Source organism: Thunnus maccoyii, chromosome 11 (assembly GCF_910596095.1).
Source record: "Thunnus maccoyii chromosome 11, fThuMac1.1, whole genome shotgun sequence".
Taxonomy (NCBI): domain Eukaryota; kingdom Metazoa; phylum Chordata; class Actinopteri; order Scombriformes; family Scombridae; genus Thunnus; species Thunnus maccoyii.
This window is the reverse complement of record NC_056543.1, coordinates 17,570,796-17,594,041: the sequence shown is the minus strand read 5'-3', so window position 1 is coordinate 17,594,041 and position 23,246 is coordinate 17,570,796. Positions and strand designations below refer to the sequence as shown.

General features: G+C 38.2%; 1 protein-coding gene across 3 annotated transcripts; it reads right to left on the bottom strand.

Annotated features, from left to right (window-relative positions):
• Positions 1–1,705: 1,705 nt before the first annotated feature.
• On the bottom strand, positions 1,706–21,324 carry cers6 (ceramide synthase 6). 3 transcript variants are annotated; one of them, XM_042427289.1, is made up of 12 exons: positions 20,551–21,324; positions 19,782–19,820; positions 19,223–19,328; positions 19,001–19,131; positions 13,300–13,357; positions 11,214–11,264; positions 10,966–11,058; positions 6,691–6,819; positions 6,323–6,429; positions 4,739–4,895; positions 4,565–4,588; positions 1,706–2,721 (listed from the first exon to the last, which is right to left on the bottom strand). In XM_042427289.1, exons 1-12 carry the CDS (start codon positions 20,718–20,720, stop codon positions 2,563–2,565), a joined length of 1,224 nt encoding a protein of 407 aa, XP_042283223.1. In that variant the 5' UTR covers positions 20,721–21,324; the 3' UTR covers positions 1,706–2,562. The 3 variants fall into 3 exon arrangements, with proteins under 3 accessions (XP_042283223.1, XP_042283225.1, XP_042283226.1); XM_042427291.1 differs by lacking the exon at positions 19,782–19,820 and having other exon boundaries at positions 20,551–21,318; XM_042427292.1 differs by lacking the exon at positions 20,551–21,324 and having other exon boundaries at positions 19,786–19,819.
• Positions 21,325–23,246: the final 1,922 nt, after the last annotated feature.

Genomic DNA, 23,246 nt, shown 5'->3' with positions numbered 1-23,246 from the left:
GCTGGGTATGATTTTCTAATAAATGACAGTTTATATGGGGTGTATAAGTTGTAACTAATGGTGTTATTTTATGCATTAAACCTGTATTAGCTGAAATTTGCATTTGGGTCCAGGGGAAACCAGCTGAAAACACAACACTGACATACCTTTGACATTAATATGGAAAACTATTTGGTCCTTTTTTAAAACAAAAAAACAGCTGCCTGCTGTGGATGAAAACGACACAGTGAAGCAACAACCTACAACTTCTGATTGAACCAAAACCAAAACAAACTGAAAAACACTAAATAAAGACACTCCATAGAGCTGAGGGGAACTGCTGAGTTGGGGGATAATGCTCTATGGATTCATCACTACAAGCTACATATTTCACATACAAGTACTGTGTGATCCATTGTTTATATAAAATATTAATTATAACCACTTTAAGGTGTGTATCATACTTACAATGTTCCCAGTTGAAATCTGATCAGGGACTTTTGTTGCCTGCAGAAACTCTCCACCCAGTACCACATTTCCTGTCTGTCTACACTGCCAAAAACCCTTTGTATGTTGGTTATCCTTTAATAAATGGCTTTCTCAATTTCTAATAGCCATTACATCTGAAGTTATTTAAGTAAATTATTTATAAATAGTATTTAATCCAATAAACTATTAATGAATGGCTTTGTCCAGTTAAGAGTTTTCAAAACCTGGCAAGCCAAAAGTTGTACTAATTAATGGTTTATAACTAAATCTATTAAGCATTTGTAAATCATTTAGGATAAGGATTATTGGTCATTAGTTACAATTGATAATCCCTGTGTAAAGGGTTCATTAGTGTATGTATGACCATTGTATAATCTAATGCAAGTACAAGTAATTATTTGGAGTGGACGATTCTTACCCAAACTGTGGGATTATTCAGTACTACAGTAGTGTAAAATGAGGAATAAGTCTTAAAAGGAAAAGCACAGATGTTACTGATAATATCAACGATGGCTCTGTTCTATTTTAAGATCCCCTCCAGACATGTTTTAGGACATATAAAAATCATCTGCTTGGAATAATAAATTGTGTTTGACATGTTTTTCCACAAAAAAATGTTAATGTCAAAAATCCTTAAAATGGCATTGTCTCACACCTCATTAAAAATAACCTATGAATCCACAAGCATGTTTCATTTCTCAAGTTTAACTGCTGGACACAAGACGTTTCCTATTTCCCTGAAAAGTCTACTGTTAATGTACACTGGAGGTTTCAAGTTTCCACATCACACTTGTGGAAACTGTATACTGGCCCTTTTTCAGTAGATGAATGTGAAAACAGCCTTCTAGTGTCTTACTCTGCACATACATCATTCTGCGCAGTGAAGCTCAAACATCCAAGTGAGGGAACAAGAGGAAAAAACACATTTATGACTGAAGGGGGACTTTAAGTATGTCAGTAAGCCGTGACAGTGAGCCAGCATGCAGAAAAACAATTCAACCATCATTCATTTTATTTTACATCTGTGCTTTTCCTGCTGTTACACGCCAAGAAGTCTTAGCTTAAAAAGGCCAGTGGCTGTCCTTGTGTGTCACAGCATAATGCTTCATATATATTCATACATTAATTATTGAATATCTCTATTTTTTATATCAAATCATCATTAAGGGCACTCCAATAATAGTTAGCTGGGTTTTATGAGTAAGTTTTCTTCACTGATTAAAGCAACCCACACATATTTGCAATCTTCATGTTTTTTTTTTTATTGAATAATTCAAACAACTCATGTCTGCCTCATAAGAGGGCAAATGGCCTTTGATGAAATGCTTACCAGAAATGTACCAGAATACTTAACAAAATGCGTCAATAGGGAATACAGCATCTAGCCATATCTGATGCACACATGTAATACTGTTATTGACATCTCATATACAGCTCGAGTGGAGAATGCATTGTATTTTCAAATGTGAGTAAACTTCACACATTACAATTTATTTGTGAGTGAAGACGAACTCGTCCATCATCATCATTTTGGCATATCTTTGGGGGTGTAGCATTAAAAGTAAACCCAGGGTCTTCAGCATTTTGCTAATACTCGTTGTGATGTGTGTGGTGTGAAACAGCTGTGTTGTTGTCGTTCAAGATCATTTCATCTCGTAGAACAGATATCCAGCTACCATCTGCAAACATTCATGAAAAAATAAATAACATAGAAAGACACAAACATAAGAAGAAACACACCCCCAGAATGCCAGACTAGTGTATATTAAAGTAGCATGCTTACACCATAAAGTGGAATGCTTTCATTCATCGGCTAAACAGAGTGGGTTGTACTGATAGGAGTGCTTTGATATTTCACTGAGTGCAGTTTGATGCAAGTATATAGATGAGGAGAATAAATTGCTTGAGGAAATTAGTAAAGAATCAAATTGACAACAAAACTGCATTCACATAAACCTATCAAGAACTTAAAGTACCAGACAGGCGATGTTGTTCATGTCTCCACCATACGCTCGAATACACACACTCACACACACGCGCACACACAGACTGATGGATGGTGTCTGTAGCTCCAGTGTTGTGACATCAGCTTAGTCAGTGTTCGTCAGGGTAAGGGGCTCCTGTCAGGTAGCCATTGGTCCCGTGAGTTTTGTTGGTCCCGTTGGTGGTGCTGTTGTGGTGCTTTTGATTGGCTGGGGGACTGTCATCCTCATCAGAGCTGGACTCGATGTCACTGCGGTCATCTTTAGACACCTGTGGGGGAAAAAGAGGAAGGTTAAAGATGACGTTTTTCTCATTAAAATTCTTATCTGTGTAATTATCTGTGGCAGCCATGCATGGCGGTGTAACAAATGGGCTTTTGCATATCAAACAGGGACTCGTCCTCCCAGTCAATATCAAGCAACCAGCAGTAAGAGCCATAAAATTTATCTGCAAACCTCTGAACATGACGGCTGCAAATAATGATCATTTTCATTATTGATTAATCTGGATTATTTGTACGATTAATTGTTTAGTCTGTAAATGTCAGAAGACATGAAGAATGCCCAGAGCAATTTCCCAGCACCCAGCCTGTTTTATCTAATCACCAGTGCAAAACCCACAGATATTGGTAATATAAAATAAAGATAAGCAACAAATCCTCACATTTGAGGAGCTGGAACCAGTGAGTGTTTGGCATTTTTGTCTGATAAATGATTAATTTATTATGAAAACTGGTGATTAATGTAAAAGTAAAAGTATTGGGAAAAATGTGAACCAGTCCTTTTATTTTGCTCAACTATGTCACTTTAAATTATTATCCTGCACTTTTAGCAATTAAGCTGCACATGCAGAAGTGATATGTAAGACTTCCTTTTCCCTGAGCTTTACCTCTCAGGTTACACAGAGGCTACTGCCCCTCTGATTGGTGGAGGTTGTACCTACAGCCTGAGAGGAGCACTTCAAGTACTACTCGGAGGTTGGAAAAAATACCCCTCTGTTTTGTTTTGTTTTTCAGGTAAAAGAAAAGAATCTGTGTTATTAAGTGGAGTTAGCGTATTAATAATACCACAATTTACACAGCGTTGCAATTTTTTATTTGACTTCCATTTATTTGGAAATCCTGATTACCAACATCATAATAACGTGTTATTTGCAAGATTGATATTAATCAATAAATGCAGGAAATGGCATAATTTGTACATAATTTTAACATGTCAAGTGTAGATTTATCAAAATATAATAGGAAAATAGGAAGTTTTACAAATAAATTGACGATGTTATTGCAGAAATATCAGTAAAAAGCTAAAACAATATGAAGATTAGATATTAAAAAAGAGTCTATAGCAACACTAGTGGCTTTGTGAGTCTTTGAGCCAAATGTTGACGTCAGTATGCTAACATGCTGATGCTAAGAGGGTATAATGTTTACCATGTTCACCATCTTAACATGTTGGCATGCTAACATTAGCTAATTAGCATTGGACACAAAGTACAGCTGAGGCAGATGGGAATATGATTCGTCTTGCAGGTATTTTGTCATATATCAAAGAATTAGAAACACTGAAAATGTGACCAGATGATGGCGCTGGATGTGGAAGTGACTATCAAAGATATTACAATTCATCCTCAATGCATCATGGATATCTGTATCAAATTTCATGGCGATCTATGCAAAAGTTGTTGAGATACAGTAACAGTCAAAAGTTTGGACACACCTTCCCATTCCCTTGAATCAGAAAGTATGTCCAAACTTTTGACTGGTACTGTATATCACTAAAAAACAACAAAAATGTGAACCTCATGGTGGTGCTAGTTGAAAAGTCAGGGGAACACCAGAGTCAATTGGATTAATTCTCCAGGGATCATGAGTGTCTGTACAAAATTTGATCTGAATCCATCCTAAAGTTGTTGAGATATTTCAGTCTGGACTAATCAAAGGACCAACCAATGACATACCGACAATGCTATCCTATAGCATGGCTTAAAAATGCACTGCTTACAGCTGGTTGACAGTCAACACTATAATGTATGTAAATGATTACATGCCAGGTAGAAATATATAATCAAACTAAAATTCATTAAGATTAAGCTCTTCCCCTTTAAGGCTACTTACATGTAAAGGATTCCATTTTCCCACCTTGAGGGTTGAAGGACAGCATAAAGAATAAAAAAGGAGAGTCAGAAGTGGCTATTGTATTGTATTTATAGAAGTATTAGCAGCACAACACCATATGCAATAACAGGTACAGTATTAATGGAAGGATTACACATTTAACATGTGACTGACCTTTCCTTTGGAGATGGCTCGGCACGCTGTCTTCACTATGAGGTAGGACCAGAAAGAGTGAAGAAGCTGCAGCAAGATCAGAAGCAGGTTGAAGACCCACCAGGATGGGTAGGGCCCTACAATCTCCCAACTCTCGAACAAGGTGGTATTTAAAATCCTATCATACCAACAGAGAGGGAGGGAGTCAATTAACTCAACATGTTCCATTAGAAAAACACAGCCCAGACGTATTAAAATCACTCTCTCTTTGTGGGGGAATTATTGCATGCCCTGAGGAGCAGGTACATAAAGCCAAACAGAAGCCAGTGAAAAGAAATGAGGCGGGCTGTGCTCTGGCTCTTCGTCTTTCATGGAGCACCTGTGTTAGTAGCATAAACAGGTGTGCGTCTTTGAAAGAGCGTCTTTGTTTATGTTTCAATACGTGTACTGCAATAAATCTAAATGTAATTAAAATTCCTAATGGAGTAGAAAAAGCCATGTATCTTCCAGGCTTCACATGACATACGACCAAAATGTTCAGGATCTGTGTTAAATTTATCCTTGGGGCCAACTCTTGTAAATGGCTGTCTGTGAATCATCCTCCAGATACTGAAGCCATGGCAACAGCTTCACAGCAATGACAACTTTATGGTGAGGTGGAGGCTGACTAAAATGTAGTGTATGATCATATTACAGCGTGGCAACAAAGGGACAGCGCTGCAGGGAGCTGGTTAACACCTTCAAATGTTGTACAGACTAATCAAAACGCCTCCGAATTTCTCAAATCTTCAGAATGTCATGTGTGATTATCACCTGCAGTCCTTATTATACAAGACAACAAGCTCTTATGTACATGCCTGAAGTAACATTTTTGTGCTGGCCAAGAATGGATTGTATCAAACAAACACAGACAACTCAAGCTGCCTGACTTGGAAACTAAATCATGTTTCCCTTCACTTGTGAAAGGCATGATAACACTGCTGCTGATGACTGCTTTTAATGACTAAATTTGATTGGTAGGAATATCAGAATGGCCTATTATACTTGGCATTCATGATCTAATTAGACTTTTTAATGTCTGGATAAAGCAAGGCCACAAGAAACAAATTAAAATATTTAAACTGCCTCTATTCTCTGACACAGTAATCTGGATGGAATGGCTACAAGTTGAAACACAAGACCACAAAATGACAAAAGACCCCAATGAGAAGAGAAGCCTTTGATGTTTTAACAATCAGGTGAAACTCTGGACTCTGTTTTCAATGATAAAGCAATAACCATAATGATCTGCTTTTCATTTGTTGATTTGTTTGGCTTTCTCTGAGAGGTTAAAGCTGTTGTATCCATAGTAACTATTACTTAGCAACAAAATTCACAGAGATGTGTCTGCACTGCAAACCATCATGGAGATCTTTATGGCTAAGACACGGATTTGCAGGGATGGTCGACCGAAATGTGTAGAGCAAACTCTGGAATGTGTTGCGCGGGTCTTTTATGTGTCTACCTGCCTGCGAGAGCTGTATGCAAATGACAGTCTAACACTACCTCAGTGAGGTAAACCATCAGACAGATGCTAACCATGTTGTACAGGAAAGTGACACTTACCAGACAGGATAAACTCCCAGCCTGGAACTTATGAAGAGAATTGCAAACATTGCAAACAGGAGGTTACACAGTATCTGACATTTGGCATAGTTGGCCATCTTGGCAGCCTAAAAAACAAAAAAATCATGTCAACAACAACTTGAAATACTTCTGACAATAAAATAATTAAGAAGCTTTTGTTTCCAGCATTATTTAGTTGTATGATACACTCCAACGACGTTCATATTACAAGAGCTGTATTTAAATGTAGATAAAGATGGATAGCAGAGCATCTAAACTCCAAACACTCCACCCACACATCAAACCATCTTTGCCTCCATTTGCCTATCTGTCCATCCACAGCATTTAATTCTGTCACCCATTCTCACCTCTATCAGCACATCGGCTGCATCATGGAGACACATGACCAGAGTTCCCACACGTGCCATGTTGTTAACGTAGGAAAAGGTGATGAGGGAGATCGTTGCCACGTGGTGCAGGAACATGATCAGGAAATCCTGGGGACACAGTCGGCAAGAAAATGTCTCACAATTACTGAAAGTACTTTCAAACCTGCCTCACAGTTGTTTGAGTCATGCATGCAGCATAAACCCAGAGCAGTAAGAGGACGTGATAAAGTGAGAGGGACATGACTACTGTGTGCACGCACAAAATAGATTTGTGTGTTTGCAGTAATTCATAACAATTAATGAAAATTCAATATTTTAAAAATGACATGGCCCCTATTTCTGACAATTGTGCAACACAATGGACCCTATTTTTAAGAGTGGTGGAAGCAACACTACAACATCTTTGTGTTTTGATGACCTTGAATGTGCTTTAACCTAGTTGCTTCATGTGATTATTGTGTATCCTTCAAAATGAAACCTTTATTTTGCTCAGTCAGTTTTGTCACTTGACACTTTGATTGGCACGTCTATTGAAAAGACATACACAGTTTTGACAAGAAAATGATTAAATCACTACTTATACAAGCAACAATTTCAAGTACTGTTGTGCTGTTGCAATTGTGCTTTTGAAATTAGGCCCTATGTGTTCATATACTGAATGTGTTGGTTAAATTTTACTCCTCATCCAATGCTGTGATTGTGTCAAACTGCAATACAGTCACCTTGAAATAAGTTTGAGAGCAGTGGTGGGGGAATTATGTAGATCCTTTACTCAGGTAAAAGTATTGATACCACAATGAAAAAATACTCCATTACAAGTAAAATTGCTGCATTAAAAATGCTACTTGAGTAACAGTACGCAAGTATTATCAACAAAATAACAACTCAATGCAGAAAATGGCCCCCGTGACTCTTAAACTATAATTAATGTTTAGATTAGAATTGGAGTAAAATGTACAATATTTTTTTCTGACTTGTAATGGAGTATTAGTAAGTGGCACAGAAATACTAAAGTGAAGTACTTAAAATTTTTACTTAAGTACAATACTTGATTAAATGTACTTAGTTACACTCCGCCACAGTTTGAAAGTGAGCAATAGCTCTGTTCCTCCACTGACCCATTGGAAATCAAAATCATGCAGAAAGAATCACCTCAATATGATCTAAAACAATTACTATTGTAGGTAAATGCTTATTGAAAACATATGACAGTTCAGTTTTGGTCCCGCCTTGGTATGAGCCATGAGCCATTAGGTTTGGGATAGCCTTGAAGCCTTGGAGCTCCAGGAGTCTAAGGATGCGGACAGGTGGCATGGGGATGCAGTCATCTAGCAAACCTTTAGCTACTGAAATGTCTCAGCTCAAAGCAACCCGAACCGATCCAAAATGGCAAGAGAATGAGAAAGAGGATGAGAAGGAAGAGTAATGATGCAAGATACAGAAAGAAAGCAAGGCGAGAGTGTGCAGGGAGAACATACTGGAATTGGCAGGGGATGCAGAGGACCTCCTCAGTGTAGTACTGTGCATGAAAAAACTGAAAGGAGAAACAAAAACAGACAACATGCCAACAGTCAACAAAGAGATGACAGAGTGAAGGCATACACAGCGTGGCATCACAGGGCTGCTGTGAGTGCAGTGAGTGAAGTGTGTTGTGGACAGGGCAGAGTTGGGGATGAACTGGAGACAGGAGTAAGACCATGGCTGGAAGGCATGCAAATTGATACTGAACGAACCAAAAGTGTGGCCATTTTTTATAACCAACAAAAAGAAGATAAAAGTGGGTTAAAGATGGTCGGTGCCCCATTGAGAATGTTTGTACGAACTGAAACTGAATTTCAGTTCTTACAATTGCTGACCAAGTTGGACCTTTCATACCTCATTTATAGTACAAAGTGCATAATGTGTATGCAACACAAACTGATTATCTGGTTCTTAATCATGGATATAAAGTTAATGACACCTGCAGCATCTTGGTGGAAGGAGAGGTTACATCTAACTGGTTAATTCATAAAAGATGACATAACAATTACATAAGTGTGATTGTGTATTATTGTGTTCTATTTAAGTATTAATAGGTGTAGGTATAGAACTATGGATGAATCTGGTGGCTGATTTATGTGTTGTTCTCTCAATCGTCTCTGCCATCACTGCGGTAGCAGAGTGTAACTGAACACATTTACACTCACTGTGAAAGCAGAGATGTTTAGGTTAATTACAGTCGGCAGTCGCCACAACCAACAGATGAAGGTAGTCTGTATGAATGTGGAAGTTATTCAGCCTCTGAACACTAGTCTGAAATTGATTACAACACAGGCTTTGTGAAAAAATAACACCAACATATTGCCTCTGAATGAATATGTCGCTTCGACCTCCACAGTCTGTGAACGTGCTGTGTGGATTAATTTATCTCATTAAACCCACTAGGATAACTTTCTAGCTCATGATTTAATTCATCAAACTCCATGATTTCTTGAAATGCAATCAGAATAAAAGCATAATTTAAAGGTATATTATGCAGGATTTTCCAAAAAAAAAAACTGCTGTATAGACTCATACAAAAGTAATCACTCTCAGACATCACTTAGGACCCACTAGAAGTGTGTGGTGGTGTATTTATCTGCAGAGACCCTGCCCTTTGCCTGTATTTTTTATTATTATTTTATTATTTTCTATTATTATTATTTTGCTGTGTTTGGATGCTTCTGGGCATCAACCTTTGGGCAGTGGGTGTGTAGCCCCCTGACAATAACAGCGTGCAAGGTATGAGGTCAGGACTTGTAGCGTAGAGACTAGGTTAGATTGCTCTCTCCATCTCTCTCCTCTGCTCCGCTTTGCTCTCTGTCTCTGTGTCATGGATGTATAAAGAGTGGCAGGTCTGCATGTCAGTTTGACCGAGGGCGGGCTGACCTACACATACGCAGAGCAGAGAGGCCACAACGGACAGGATGAAACTCTGCAGTCACACAAAATCTGGCAATGCAGCACCTTCCCACAGGGTTGTGCAGAGGTGTGGGTGTGTTAATTTGTGCTATAGAACATAAGCACCGTGAAACAATCAGAAAATAACATTTATCCGATTCATGGCTTTTTTCTTGCCAGCACCGCTCACTCTCTTCATTCACTCTCTAACTTGCTCGACCACTGCTGCTCTCTCTCTCTCTGAGCCGGGGAGGAGGGGCCAGCTTCGAATGCTGTGTGTTTACAAACACCAACTGACAAATCCTGCATAGTATACCTTTAAGCTAATAAAAAAAAAAATTGGAAACACATAGTACTGTAAAAGTAGAACTTTGGCTAGATTGGTACCAAGCTAGAAAGAAATCAGTGGGATGGCCTAGCATTTGGACTGGTGGACTAGTGTTTAATTTAGCTGAAAAATTAAGTTTAGTAGATTATAATCTGTATTTAAATGGAAAATGATGACTGTGTTCAACATATAACTGCTTTTACTGGATCACCTGGATGCATATTGTGGCAAAAATGTCCAAACAGTGAAATCCTTTTACATAATTATATGCAGGTTTACAAGTGAGGTGCCAGCACAGTAATGGTGACTGGGCTACTTCCGCCTGCAACCCGCATTTGTCCACAGGCCTTTTGTCAATCCTAAATTAGCCTATTTATATTCCCACAGGGACAAATTCTTATCTCCTATAATTATCTATATAAATATCAGGGTTAGTTGAAATACACCATTATGAGTAGACAATTCCATCATTTCAGTGGATCTATTCTTCAAAGTTTAATATGATATCTGAGTATTGCATGGCACCATCATTATATGTGCAGCAATTTGCTGAAGGGATTATACAAAAACTTTTAATGAAACAAAAACAAACTCTTCAACAACCAGGAAAGCTTGACAAAAGTTTTTATGAAGTTTGACAGCGGATCCAATTTCTGAATGTTTTGAAAAAATGTTAATCCTTTTCACCCACGTTTTGTTATTTCACACATCAGTGAGAATATGCTGAGGCGGAAAGTGAATGTTCACAAGCAAATAGCCTGAACACCACAGAGTCATGGTGACAGTAAGAAAATAGATGGACAGTCAGACAAAGATAATGATGTCTTTTCTGTGATAGCATTGCTTACAATGGCATAAACAGAGCTTTTTTTTCCTGATTCAACACAAAAAAGTGAAAAAAAGCATCACTTTTTGCATTACAGTGCACCTTCTAAACAAACATCCAATGATCCATGTTATTAGAGATGCATGATTCATGTGCTGGTGTGACTCTTAGTTATTCTTACCTTCCTCCTGATGTCTGTGAATTGGGAAAAGAGTAAGGACAGGTAGAAAGACAGCTCCAGTATATAGTAATAATGGGTGTCCACAGTCAGTGGCTGCATAAACACACAAAGCAACAAGGTTAAAATAAATATTTCAGATGTTAGATTTTTGGTAATGCAAATCATCTTGCCCTAACAAGCAAAAAATATGATATGATTTATTTACAGTGAAAATTGGTGCATTACAAAAGAATTGTAGAAACTTTTACCTGGTAAGGATAGTTGTACCAGCACTCTTTAGTGTTCCACAGCCATGGAGTCTACAGAAAATGAAAACAGACGCTTAAAATCAATATTTGTTCACCTATATGAAACAAACATAAACTAGATTATATTGTCAAATGTAAAAGATCATAAAACTGTGACTGAGTGACTGAGGTAAAGACCGTGCTATAATTCAATTCACTGTGAAAACACCAGGGACACCAATGGAAATACGCCCAAGACTTTATCATTCTGTCTGTGACAAAGTCTCATATGTTGTGTTTTATAAATAATCTCACGATGCTGTCATTTGACCAAACCAAACAAAACAAAAAAATACACTAAAGCCTTTCAATAAAGCCTAAACAGAGCAGACTCCACTGCACTGGAGTTCAGTATTTCTTTCTTATTTAAGATCTAACACATAGACATCCATGTGACCACAGAAAAATACATACTTCCCTTGATGGATTCTGGATGAAATCAAAGTGGTTTATGAAACACTGAGTGGGTGTTATAACAGAGTTTGTTACAGTGCATGTTCTGTCATAAAAGAGAGCTGGTCTACAGATATACTGTATATTTAAAGGGCGTTCATCATATTAAGTTCCTGATGTAAGTTCCTAATGACATCAGGGTGAAAGACAAATTATAGCTGTAATACTCTGCGCAATAAGCAAACAGTGACCCATCATTGTGACTGAGTTTATGTCTCCTACCCTGCTCTCCAGACCAGCTCTATTAATAAATCTCACAGAGACTTGAGACTGCCAGAGAATGAACTATTTTCACAAAGTGCTTTGTCATGCAACTTGTTTCTTTGAGAGACTTTCCCCACTCTGCTTCTATCACAACTTTTGCTCTGTTGATTCATTAATTTATGTATTTTCATGAATATATGGATGAATATTTATCCATCTCAACCACACCTTGCAATAATATTAAACTGGCTCCTTGGACAAAATGATTGAACAATTTCTGAGCTAGGGCTCTAAATTGTGGCTGATTAATGCCAGTCACTCGTCTGTAACCTTAAGTGCTGCTGGGATTTACAACTTTATAAACTGAGAGAAGAGTTTTTGTTTAAAGTGCTCTAATCTCCCAGATCCCCTGAACAACACATGGTGTACTTATATGGATTTCCATAACCCATGTGAACATTTGAGCAGCATTTGAAAGGTAAAAAGTGCTTCGTATTTTGAAAAAAATCCTCAATATGATGAATGCAGAGTTAGTATTATTTGTTATATAGGTTAGCATCCTCTTACTCATGCAGTGGATAAACTAGTCCCAGAAAGTACGTCAGCACTGCAGTTGATTGGTTGGTAGGTTATTTTACAACATTAAAAAAAACTAACATTAGCGTTAGATATGAAACACATAAGCTAGATAAAACGTCAAATGTAAAATATGCTAACATTCACTTAAGCAGCCTGCAGTTTTGCCAGATTTCATTGACACCAAATTGCTAAACTGTTTGTTGTTGTGTCATGAGCACACTGAGGCAAACTCCTAATAACAAAGATGTATAAACCATATAAAGTGTTGAATCTTGAATCACTTTAATCATATAACAATAACTGAGCCATTTCAGCCACAGAACAGTGACAGAATAATTGTAATGTATGTTAAATTTACAAAATAGCTGGCAACAGGCAACTACAGTCTTCTCATGAATATGGTCTTCCTGTTGACATTTACGATCAAAAGAGTGACAAATCGTTGCTGACGTACCACATACTATGTGGAAAATTGATTGCATATTTAATATATGGCATCATTTAGCATAACGGGAGTGTTTTTATTTGGCAGCCGCTCCCTCTTTCCTTGAAAGATCCTTTATTAATGAACACTTTCAGCACTATGCGTTATTATAAATTTCCTATGCAAAATGCTCCTGACCTCAGAACATCTGTTTTACTTGCCAGTCTCATGTGGTGGCACACAACCTATTCAGAAACCACAAGATTTGCATGCTACCCATGTACCTCCATCTGTGCTGTCGAAAATGGATTCAAATTCACTGACTCAAACTGACTTTATTAATCATAACAGGAGGCTGATTCTAATGTGGCTGTAAGCAAAACTTACCTTTTTAAGGAAACGCACTCCGTAGGTAAAAATGTATAGATAGAACGTAAATCTCCACCTGAAAGAAATAAAAGAAAAACATAATCAGTATAACATCAAAAATGAAAGTTGAAGAATGATTTACATACTTAATTTTCTTCACCCTGACTTAATCTAAACCAGAGGCCACACAAAGTCCAGGGTTTCTTAACTATGATGTTGTTTCTTTATGCTTTATGTGACAATTTTAGGCTCACAAAGAAATTAGTAGATTAGGGAGAGAAGCAAAGTGTTTCATCCATTCAGACCAATTACTAGAAAATAATGGAGCTGCATTTCATCCTGTAATACAATTTAGACACATTCTGATATATAAACATGACTATGGGAAGTGCAAGTTAATATAACTTACATACTACGATATAGTTTTGTTCCTAAGTGCAGCACACTGTGTGACTGTAATGCGTGTAAGCAGAAATGAAATGACTAAAGTCTGCAATCTACGATGAGTCACTGAAAATGGGGCATCACTGACTCTACAGTGCTGAGGTCCAAAGGGAAAGACAAGACGCTCACACTGTCCAGTCCCAAACCCAGCCTGCTCTGTACTTTTCATAACCCTGCTCATTATCTACAGTAACCACAGCTATACAATGATAGGGAAAAGTGATCATGAGGTCTGGGCTTAAAGGCAGACAAGAATCCAGTGATCAAAGGCTTGCTGAGCAGGGAGATGTGCATATATACCAGTCAGCAACTGGGAGAAAAGATTTAAAACTAGCCAACTAGTCACAACAAACCCTCCTTTTAAACAGCTCTGGAAGTTGCATCAGCAGAGAGAATCATGTGTCTTTCTACTGGGAACAAAAGCAAATTTGACTGCTGGGCTCAAGTTAGAGACCCCCTGCTGTGCATTATTGAGTTGTCACAGCATTTCACAATTTTTTAACCAGCGAGATTGAACTGTTTCTCTCAGTGGGGCCTATAACTACTGTCTAAACTGTACTGTTTGACGAAGTGAAACACAGGAGAAAAAAAGAGAAAGCTAGATTTCTGTAACATGGAACAAAACATCACTGATGAGTCCCATGGCTGTGACAAAAGCTGCACAGCTTGTCATGTGAGACGAGGTTTTGCATACATTAAAGGTGGTGCTGTGTGGTTGTTCCAGCTGACCTCAAATGAAAAACACTTTGACAGCGACGTGACATCAACACTCAAAAAGAGAACAGCTTTTCAGTTTTTCAGTGCTAGTATGTTTATCACAATGTTTGTTCCAGATATTCAGTCACTCTTTAATAAATACAAGAGAAATGATCAGCATGTTAATAGGTGGCCTGTGGAAGGCGTCATTAACTGCTTTTTGTGCTGGATCAACAGTATTGTAAAACCAAATTAACTGGACAAGTCTACCTGGCAGACACACAGTAAAGACTGTTGCATGGCAACTGGTTCATCAAGCCTGCAAGAGTCTTTTTCAAGTGCTGTTGAATCGCTGCTATATATGAACAATCACAATGACTCACGACTGCTCCCTGTGAATAGATTTGTTTGTTTCTGAAGTCAGGCGCAGATGTTTTTCCTGTCATTATGAGTTCATTTTTTTCAAAAACAGTGTTGATAATGATTGGTTTCAGAAAAAAAAAGACTAAAATGTTCTGTTTTTAAGTATCTTAGAGCAGCTGTTAATTTGCAGCACAAGACGTAGCAGCAACTTGCCAACACACCTTAATTAATTAGTGTTGGGTAATAACTGTGGGTAACAGAATTAGGCTTGTGTGTTATGATGGATTTGCCCTGTAAACAACTTAAAAACTGCGGTTTATATGGCACAATAAGAGCAGGCTTATGTAATGTGTTATGATACACAGAGAACCATCATCTTTTAATATTTGCTTTATTATACACTAATGACTCATTCATGATATCTGATGAGACTGCGGGTTTTAAACTGAAACAGATCCACTGGTCACTATTAAACCAAATGTACCTGTTTAGACAGAACACTGCCTGCAGGGGGAAATAATTCAAAGAGGGGGGGCGACTCTGATTTGATCAAAAAATTCAGTAATGAGGCTTGCTTTATTCTAAGAGTAGCACCCAGCTTTGGTGTAAAAATAATGAAAACAGGTCTAGCTGGTTCACTTAATTCAACTTTGTCACTTCCCCAGGTGGGCAGCCTGAGCACCAGCTGGCTGCAACTGTTTGCATTCAGATGATTCAACATAACAATTGGTCACGAAGCTCTCGCTTTGATCAAAATTCAGTTGTGATAAATTGCACCCTTGCTGTTAAATCAGCAGTAACGCCTCTGTTGCTCTTTAGGCAGTAATGGCTGTCCCTTCCACCTTTGTGAATTTGTTTAATTTGGTTTGATTACTAGGCATGACTAATTTAGGGAAGGAAAAACAGGCATGTGGCCGTCGCCTCTCATGAACATTTGTAAACTCATCTTTCAGCTGTCCTGTAAGTATCTGCTGAGCACTAACATGCAAATTAGTTGTCGGCTTGTCGTCTACTGAGCTGCTTCTGAGGAGACGTGTTGATTGAAAAGTATGAAAATCACAAACCTACAAGTTGGTTAGAGGAAGAGCAGTAATTAAGATACTGGCAATCTTAGCTGCTATTAATCCTGTAGAGGTTAAATACAGTACATTTATTATTGAGAATTATGAGATCATAGTTATGGGGCACTCATTGTCGAGAAAATGCAAGTGTTAAATTTTACATATAAGTTTGAGTTGAAAATATAAAACTGAGATGAAGCAGAAGCAGTCAGTAATGGTTGGGAGGGGGCTTTGTTTCATTATTTGGGATGAATGTTCACTTAACCTTGATAAACTATACTGCAGTGTTTGAGAACACAAAGCTTAACAGCTCTATCTATGTAAACCATTTAAGATATCATTGCAACATAAATTGCAAACAGGAGAGAATACAAAATTAAAAAAATAACTTTTTATTAGTTTGTGCCCCTGTAAATTTGGTTCAGTATCACTTAGAGTAATTTTTACTTTTTAGTTAGTAAACTTCAGTGAGTTACCTTTAAGAGGAAACCACAGTCATAAATGTAAGTGAGCTGGTTGTCACACTTGATATGATATTATGTAAAAGGAAGTAACATTTTTAGCACTTCGAAAAACTTGTCAAAACTAATTGAACCTATCCAAGTTGCATTAATATTAACTGAAGCCAATAATAGATATTACAGGATAAAAATAGTAACTATATCCTCTAATATTGAAGGCAAAGAATTACCCTGCATTTATGTTTTAATAAATAACTGTATTGTGCTGTGAATTGTATTATTTTGCTCATGATAATTTGTACTCAGTGTGAAAGCAGAGGAGAGGGAGGATCGAGGAAGATGAGATCAGACAACTGGGGTTATATCAAGGGCATGAAAGCAGCTCCTGCCTCAGCCTATACTGACCGAGAAGCGATGTTCTGGTAAAACTACACTGCCCATCTTAATCTGTCATTTAGTCTCATATCGAGCCTTTAAATCTAATTCATTTTCTCTGAATAGAGTAACTTGTGTCACTCACTTGTGTGGTGAAATATTACCACTTGCATCCTGTCAATTTTCATTAGTTTCAGAAATTGTTTCTTGGAATAAGTATTAGTGACTTTCAGGGAAAAGGCAACTGTTTCCAGGACAGTTTGGAAAGATGTCTTCTTAGATGAAAAACAGAGGTTACTGTAGGTTAACTGGAGAACTGGAACAATTAGTCGATAAATCAATTAACACAAAATCTCGTCGGCACCTATTTTGATAGTTGACTAACTGCCTTAGTAATCTTTTAAGCAAAAATGAACAAAAAATATCTAGTTTTAGCTTCTCAAATATGGTTATTTAATGCTTTTCTTTGTCAAACCTTTGGACTGTTGGTCGGACAGAATAAGACATCTCAAGACATCACCTTTGACACTGGGAAAAAATACCAGTCGATTATATAAATTATAATAGATTAACCAAGAAAATAATTGATTGATTAATCAGTGAAGAAAATAATCACTAGTTGCAACCCTAGTTATTTACTAAAAAATCTATAGTTGAACTTGTTAGAATAGTCGTATCTGGGAGCAAGAAAAGCAGTAACAATAGCTGATAAACAAACTCTATGCAGAGTCTTCATTATTTCCAGACCAAATGTGTCTGCGACATGCAACTCTCTGAATAATGAAAAGAACAGACAACAAATCAGCCACCCTGACGACTGTGAGACAAAGAACACTATCAGTCTGCAACAGCTGTGCATGAGGGCCCAATTAGACCAGAATCTCTGTTGGAAAGACTGTAGCCAGCCCCGTTTGGAGAATTGCACCGTAAGCAACCGAGACTGACAACCTGGCCAAACTATTGCAAAGCCCAATGTCATCTGCAGTCAATTTATGCTGAACAGAGAGAGCAGGTTTTGTGCAATTGTTGCTAAATAAGTAATGAATGTCAGCTAAGCATGTTCAAAAAACCTCACGCATGTTCCAACAAAGCACGAATCCGGTCTTTTCTTGTGTGTAAGAAAGCAGGTTTGCTTTTTCAGATTCCTCTCGGAGGTTGTAATAGGAGTCCAGTGGCCTAATCAGCCAGCAGTGTTCTTCTGAGTGAACAGCAGCCTCGGGCGATTCAGATTCAAAAGATGTGAGGTTCCCCGTGTCTCAAACTGCCAGATTGGCTCTACTGGTGTCAGACATGACTCTGCTCTGACAGCCACACTCGCTAGTTGGCCTTTAACATCACACTGCTAAGTAACTACAATCTCCCTGATGGCAAATGCTCCACTGCAGATTAGCCAGTTCTCTGTTACAGCCTGAGTGGGTTTGTTGGTTCGCACTGGGACACATTTGATTATTATCCCACAGCAGCACCAGCACTCATGTTGAAATCTTTATAAGCCATGTAAGATTCAGTGACAGCAAACCAAACTGAGACGACAGCATTTTGGTTGCGAAAGGACCGTAACAGCATTTTATTTATGAAAAGTTACTAGAGCTGAAATGTTTTGTTGATTAATCGATCGACAGAAAAAAAAGATCAATTAATCGTGTCAGGTGTTTTTCAAGCAAAACATTCACTGGTTCAAGTTTCTCAACTGTGAGAATTTGCTGCTATTTTCTGTTTTATGTCATTGCAAATTGAATATCTTCAGGTTTTAGACTTTTGGTCAGACAAAAGAATCAATTTGAAGACGCCACCTTATGTCTCTGAGGGATTGTGATGGGGTTTATTTCATTATTTTGTCACATTTTGTAAACTAAATGATTGATTAATTGAGAAAATAATCAGCAGATTAAACAGTTATTAATAAATGATGGTTAGTTGCAGCCTGAAAGAATCATTTTTACATTACTGCCAACATTTACCTAAGTGAAGGAGGATGTTTTAGAGTTTTGAAAATATGCTTTTAGGCAGCCACGGAGTTTCCCTTCATTTCCATGGAGTATGAAAATGAATTTGAAACCTCATACTTGTTTGAATAAGATAATCTATTCCAGTGAATGTCACGCCTGCTTTTTCTACTGTCACGGCTGTGTTATTAATGAGTGGTAATGCAGTGTATTACCAAGCAAAAATAAAATAACACACGTGACAACAACACAAGCTGATATGACATTTACGGTTTACACATCTCAAGCACGTTTAAAGTTTGTGCAACTTTCATGAATACTATTAGATGTTTAGAAAATGTCTTGCAGTAGCGTTCAAAGTGATTCGGCTTACATGCTTTCACAGAATCGGGCCAGAGTGCTGGGTTTCTCCTGGTTGCGCCGTTGTCGGAACCAGCGCTGGATGGTTCGCACGTCCCAGTCGAGCTGCTTGGACAAACCCTCCAGCCTCTTTTCATCTGGGTGCTGGCGAGACAGGATGAAACAATCCTTATGTTAGATGTAGTACAAATAATTTGAGACGAAACACAACGTCAATAATAACTAGGTAACACACCTTGGTTATAGCAGTGAAAACCTTCTCCAGGATAGCGTTGGGCTGTGCTTTTTGTGGCCCGTTGGCTTGGATCTTCAGGCCCATGGCACATGGTCTTGCAATAAACCTGCAATTTAAATAACATGACACAATTCTAGATCAATACAGAGACAGCAAATTATAGAAGGATTGATTATATTTAGGGGTAGAGACACATGGCATTCAGTCATCAGGAGGCACATGTATATCCATACATTCTTAGCAGCTCCTGAGTTACAATTATCAGCACAAAAAGATTAAAAAACAAACAAACAAAAAATCCCAGCACATTGCTTTCTTGTTCCCAGTTCTTCTTTTATCATTTGGACCACAAAAGGTCTTCCACAGGTCATCCCGAAGAAGACCATTTGTGGTCTAAAAGCTGGAATTTTCTTGGATAATAAAAGAAGAATTGGGAACGAGACAGCAGTGTGAAGACAGTCTTTATGAATCAAGTCAAATTATGGCATTATAAACCACTTCACACACATTTACAGTCTGCACATTTCTCAACATATTTTGTAAAACACTTGAATCTTACTTTCCTGGCAAGCTGTGAGATGCAGGTTTAGACAGATGGCTTCTCAGGTTAACAAACAGCCATGTAAATAAACAAAACAGATATAAAGTCATGATATACAGTATCTCATGGACTAAACAGTTATAGGTCAAACATCAGGGCTGTTGCATTCTGTTTCTCACATGATCCTCACTTTTAATTCCCATAATACATTTTCAAAGATAAATACTGAACAAGAGTGAAGGGTTTAGTGGGGAAATTTAAGGCCTCACTACTCCCTAAAGAGACTCCTGACCCACATAAGCATGACAAGCCTTGCTGTGATCATTACGGCTCTGTGCCTTACTGTATATTAATGATTGTACAATAATAGTAAGAGATGCGATGATGCAACATGCACCATAGCAAAGCTGGAGCTGTAGAGTTTAGCCACAATAGTAATTAAAAAACGAGCCTGCTCCCAGCATGGTGCTTTACAGAAATGTGGGTTTGTGCTGAGAGGACAGTAGCTGGATGGGGCAGGTATGGCAACTTGGCTGCACAGTGTGTGTGCGCGGACACATGCATCAAATGCAGACAGCGCGTAATGCTGCAGGCCTGCAGACACAAGGATGATGAACCGTGGTGATTTGTGGGGCTAACCAGATCAGATGCCATTGTTTAGGTAACACACTGACAAAACACGGACAGCTCGGCGTGCTGCATCATTTCACCAGCGCACTATTTCATCGATATACACCAAAACCGTATCACAAGCCTATACCCCCCGGAGCATGTGGCTTAGACCCACCTTTCGAAAACCAGCCGTATCATAAAGATGCAGAAAGCTAAAGGACACGCCAGATAGAGATCCTCGGCTTGCGGGAACGTTGCCTCATCTGTGTTTTTTAAGTCAGCCCAGGTTACATTATGAGGGAGCCAGAACCTCTCGTTCCAAAACCACGCCAAAATACCGGCCATCTCCCTGCTGCAGACACCGTGACCGGGTCGAAAGACAAACTGATGGCACCGCTTGTAATCCCGGAGGTTTCTCACTGGCGATCTGACCGAGCAGACTCCGCGCTGGCTGGTGATGAGATATCCGTGCTGCTGGATCGCCTTGCGTCCGTTTCCCCTCAGCTATTCCAGTGTAGGGAAGTAGACTCAATCAGCTCCTCAGCAAGTGATTGGTGCACTGAAATGTCATGCAATACAGTCCGTTATGCCGGCTGTACCACGCTGTGATCGAGGCAAACCACTTGTATTTCACACCCCCCCCCTCCTTGCACATATTTGTTCCCATATGAACTGACAAGTAACCATAGTGGATTTTTGTTTTGTTTATTACGCATACGTTTCACATATCTGTTGCTTTTATACTATCATCGTAATCCCGCAATAATATACAGATTATGTGAAGTGTTACATTCAGTTTGTTATTTCAGGCATTTTTAAGATGATCGTTATTCAATTTGAGTATAAAAGTGAGATGAAAGGGAAATGATGTGGCAGCTGTTTTGCAATGGTTGCCTAGATCGCCTTATGCTTGGTAAACTGTGCCACCTACTGTTTGATGTAGTCATCAGTACGTGTAAAACTGACCTTGTGCTGTCAATAAAAAAAAACAAATCACTTAATAGTGGTTGCTGGCCTAATATTATTTATTTTTTATTACTTATTTTATTTATTAGCCTCATTTTGAGGGCTGTTGTGGTGCTATCGAACTGTGCTGTGTTAAACAGAGATGTGTTTTTGTCCACCCCATTTATTGAAGGCTAAATTAAACAAGTATTATTTGTCAGCACCATAAAGTACATCCTCTAAAATGAACGTCAAGTTCAATCAACACCTCTAGGATTTATACTAAAACAGAGGACGGGAGTTATTGCAGGCCTGTTGTATTAGACAGCATTTTAGTTTTATCTAAGTGTACATATAAAGTGGCAACTGAGTGTATATACAATATACATGTATATATGAGCAGAGTACAAAATTGAACATATATATGAATTTGTTATGTTTTATATGTTGTGTGTGTCTATTCTAAATAACCTTTATGTGTGGATAGTATTAGACACACAGCGTGTTTTTCTAACTTTCTGTCAGAGGGTTTGTATGGAATAATAATAGACACACAGCAAAACAAATAAGGCTGCAACTAACAATTATTTTCCTTGTTGATTAATCTGCTGATATTTTTTGATTAATCGTTTTGTATATAAAATGCAAGAAAGCAGTGAAAAATGTCACAACCACCTTAGTGCAAATTCGTTAAATTACTTGTTGTGTACGACTAACAGACTAAAGCCAAATATATTTAATTTACTATCACGTAAGACAAAAAAAAAAGCAGAAAATCTTCACATTTGAGAAGCTGGAACCAGAGAATATTTGGCATTTTTGTCTGAAAAATTACTTAAACAATGATAGAATAGGCTGAATAGAATAGGTTTTAAAATGTGTTGCTCATGTCCTGTCTATAGCCTCTAATTAATTAACTAGTAATACCACATTACTACTTTGACTGTCATCATCATGCACCAGACAATTTTAAGATGTGATGTCGCCATCTAATGGTCAATGTCAGGCATCAGTTTTCAGTCTTGACTGCATGTGACATATTAAATCGTCACACAGTATGGTGTCACTGCCTGACACAAAAAGCAGCTGCCAAACCATTTAACCTGATAGTAAATGTCTGACAGTAGTAGCTGTTTAATACTTTCATGAGAAACATAATAAAAGTCCTCCTCCACCTCAAAAATATGGTTTTCTTCTTGTTCTTTCAGCTGAATGTTTCAGCTTCACTGTACAGACTGATGTATATGCAGTTTAACACAATAAAGGCTGTTTTGACATTTATCTGATGAAGGGGAGAAAGATCTCTGTGCTCCACTTTTAAGGGGTGGGTAGCAGGATTTGTGACATCACAACTAGTTTTGAAGACAATCCTGGTCCAGTATTCAACTTACACTGGTGTGATGTGGAAACCTGAAGCCTCCAGTGCACAAACACTGAGAATAGGAGTAGGATACATCTTGTGTCCAGCAGTTCAATTTCTGAAATGAAATATATTTACATATTTATAGACGCTGGCATTTTTAATGAGAGAGAAGGAGGAGATGTCATTTTTAGGACTTAACGTGGTAATTATAGGATGTCAGACACACATTAATGTTCCGAGCAGAGTATTTTTGTATGTCTTAATACATATCTGGAGGGGATCTTTAACATAGCTTCTCAATTGCAGCCTCCAGCACCACCTTGCAGTCTTTAAATATGATTTATAGTGGTCAGTCTGTCTTCCTGGGTTTATTGAACTGGTATTGCGCGCATGTGTGCGGTCCGTTATTTTCCGGGTTGCTCTCATCGCAGGCGGTAGTTGCTCTGCTGCAGCTGCCAGCTGACACTGAGGAGGTGAGGGCAAACTCTCTCTCTCTCTCTCTCTCCCTCTCTCTGTCTCCCTCTCTCTCTCTCTCTCTCTCTCTCTCTCTCTCTCTCTCTCTC

What these genes read in the sequence shown, in the direction of transcription:
- cers6 (XM_042427289.1), bottom strand. Translation starts at nt 20,720, where the DNA reads ATGGCCGGTATTTTGGCGTGGTTTTGGAACGAGAGGTTCTGGCTCCCT. An exon ending in TCTCACAGCTTGCCAGGAAA is followed by an intron (nt 19,329 to 19,781) that starts GTAAGATTCAAG and finishes TTTAAATTGCAG; the next exon opens with GTTTATTGCAAGACCATGTG. An exon ending in GAGCCATCTCCAAAGGAAAG is followed by an intron (nt 4,589 to 4,738) that starts GTCAGTCACATG and finishes TCAACCCTCAAG; the next exon opens with GTGGGAAAATGGAATCCTTT.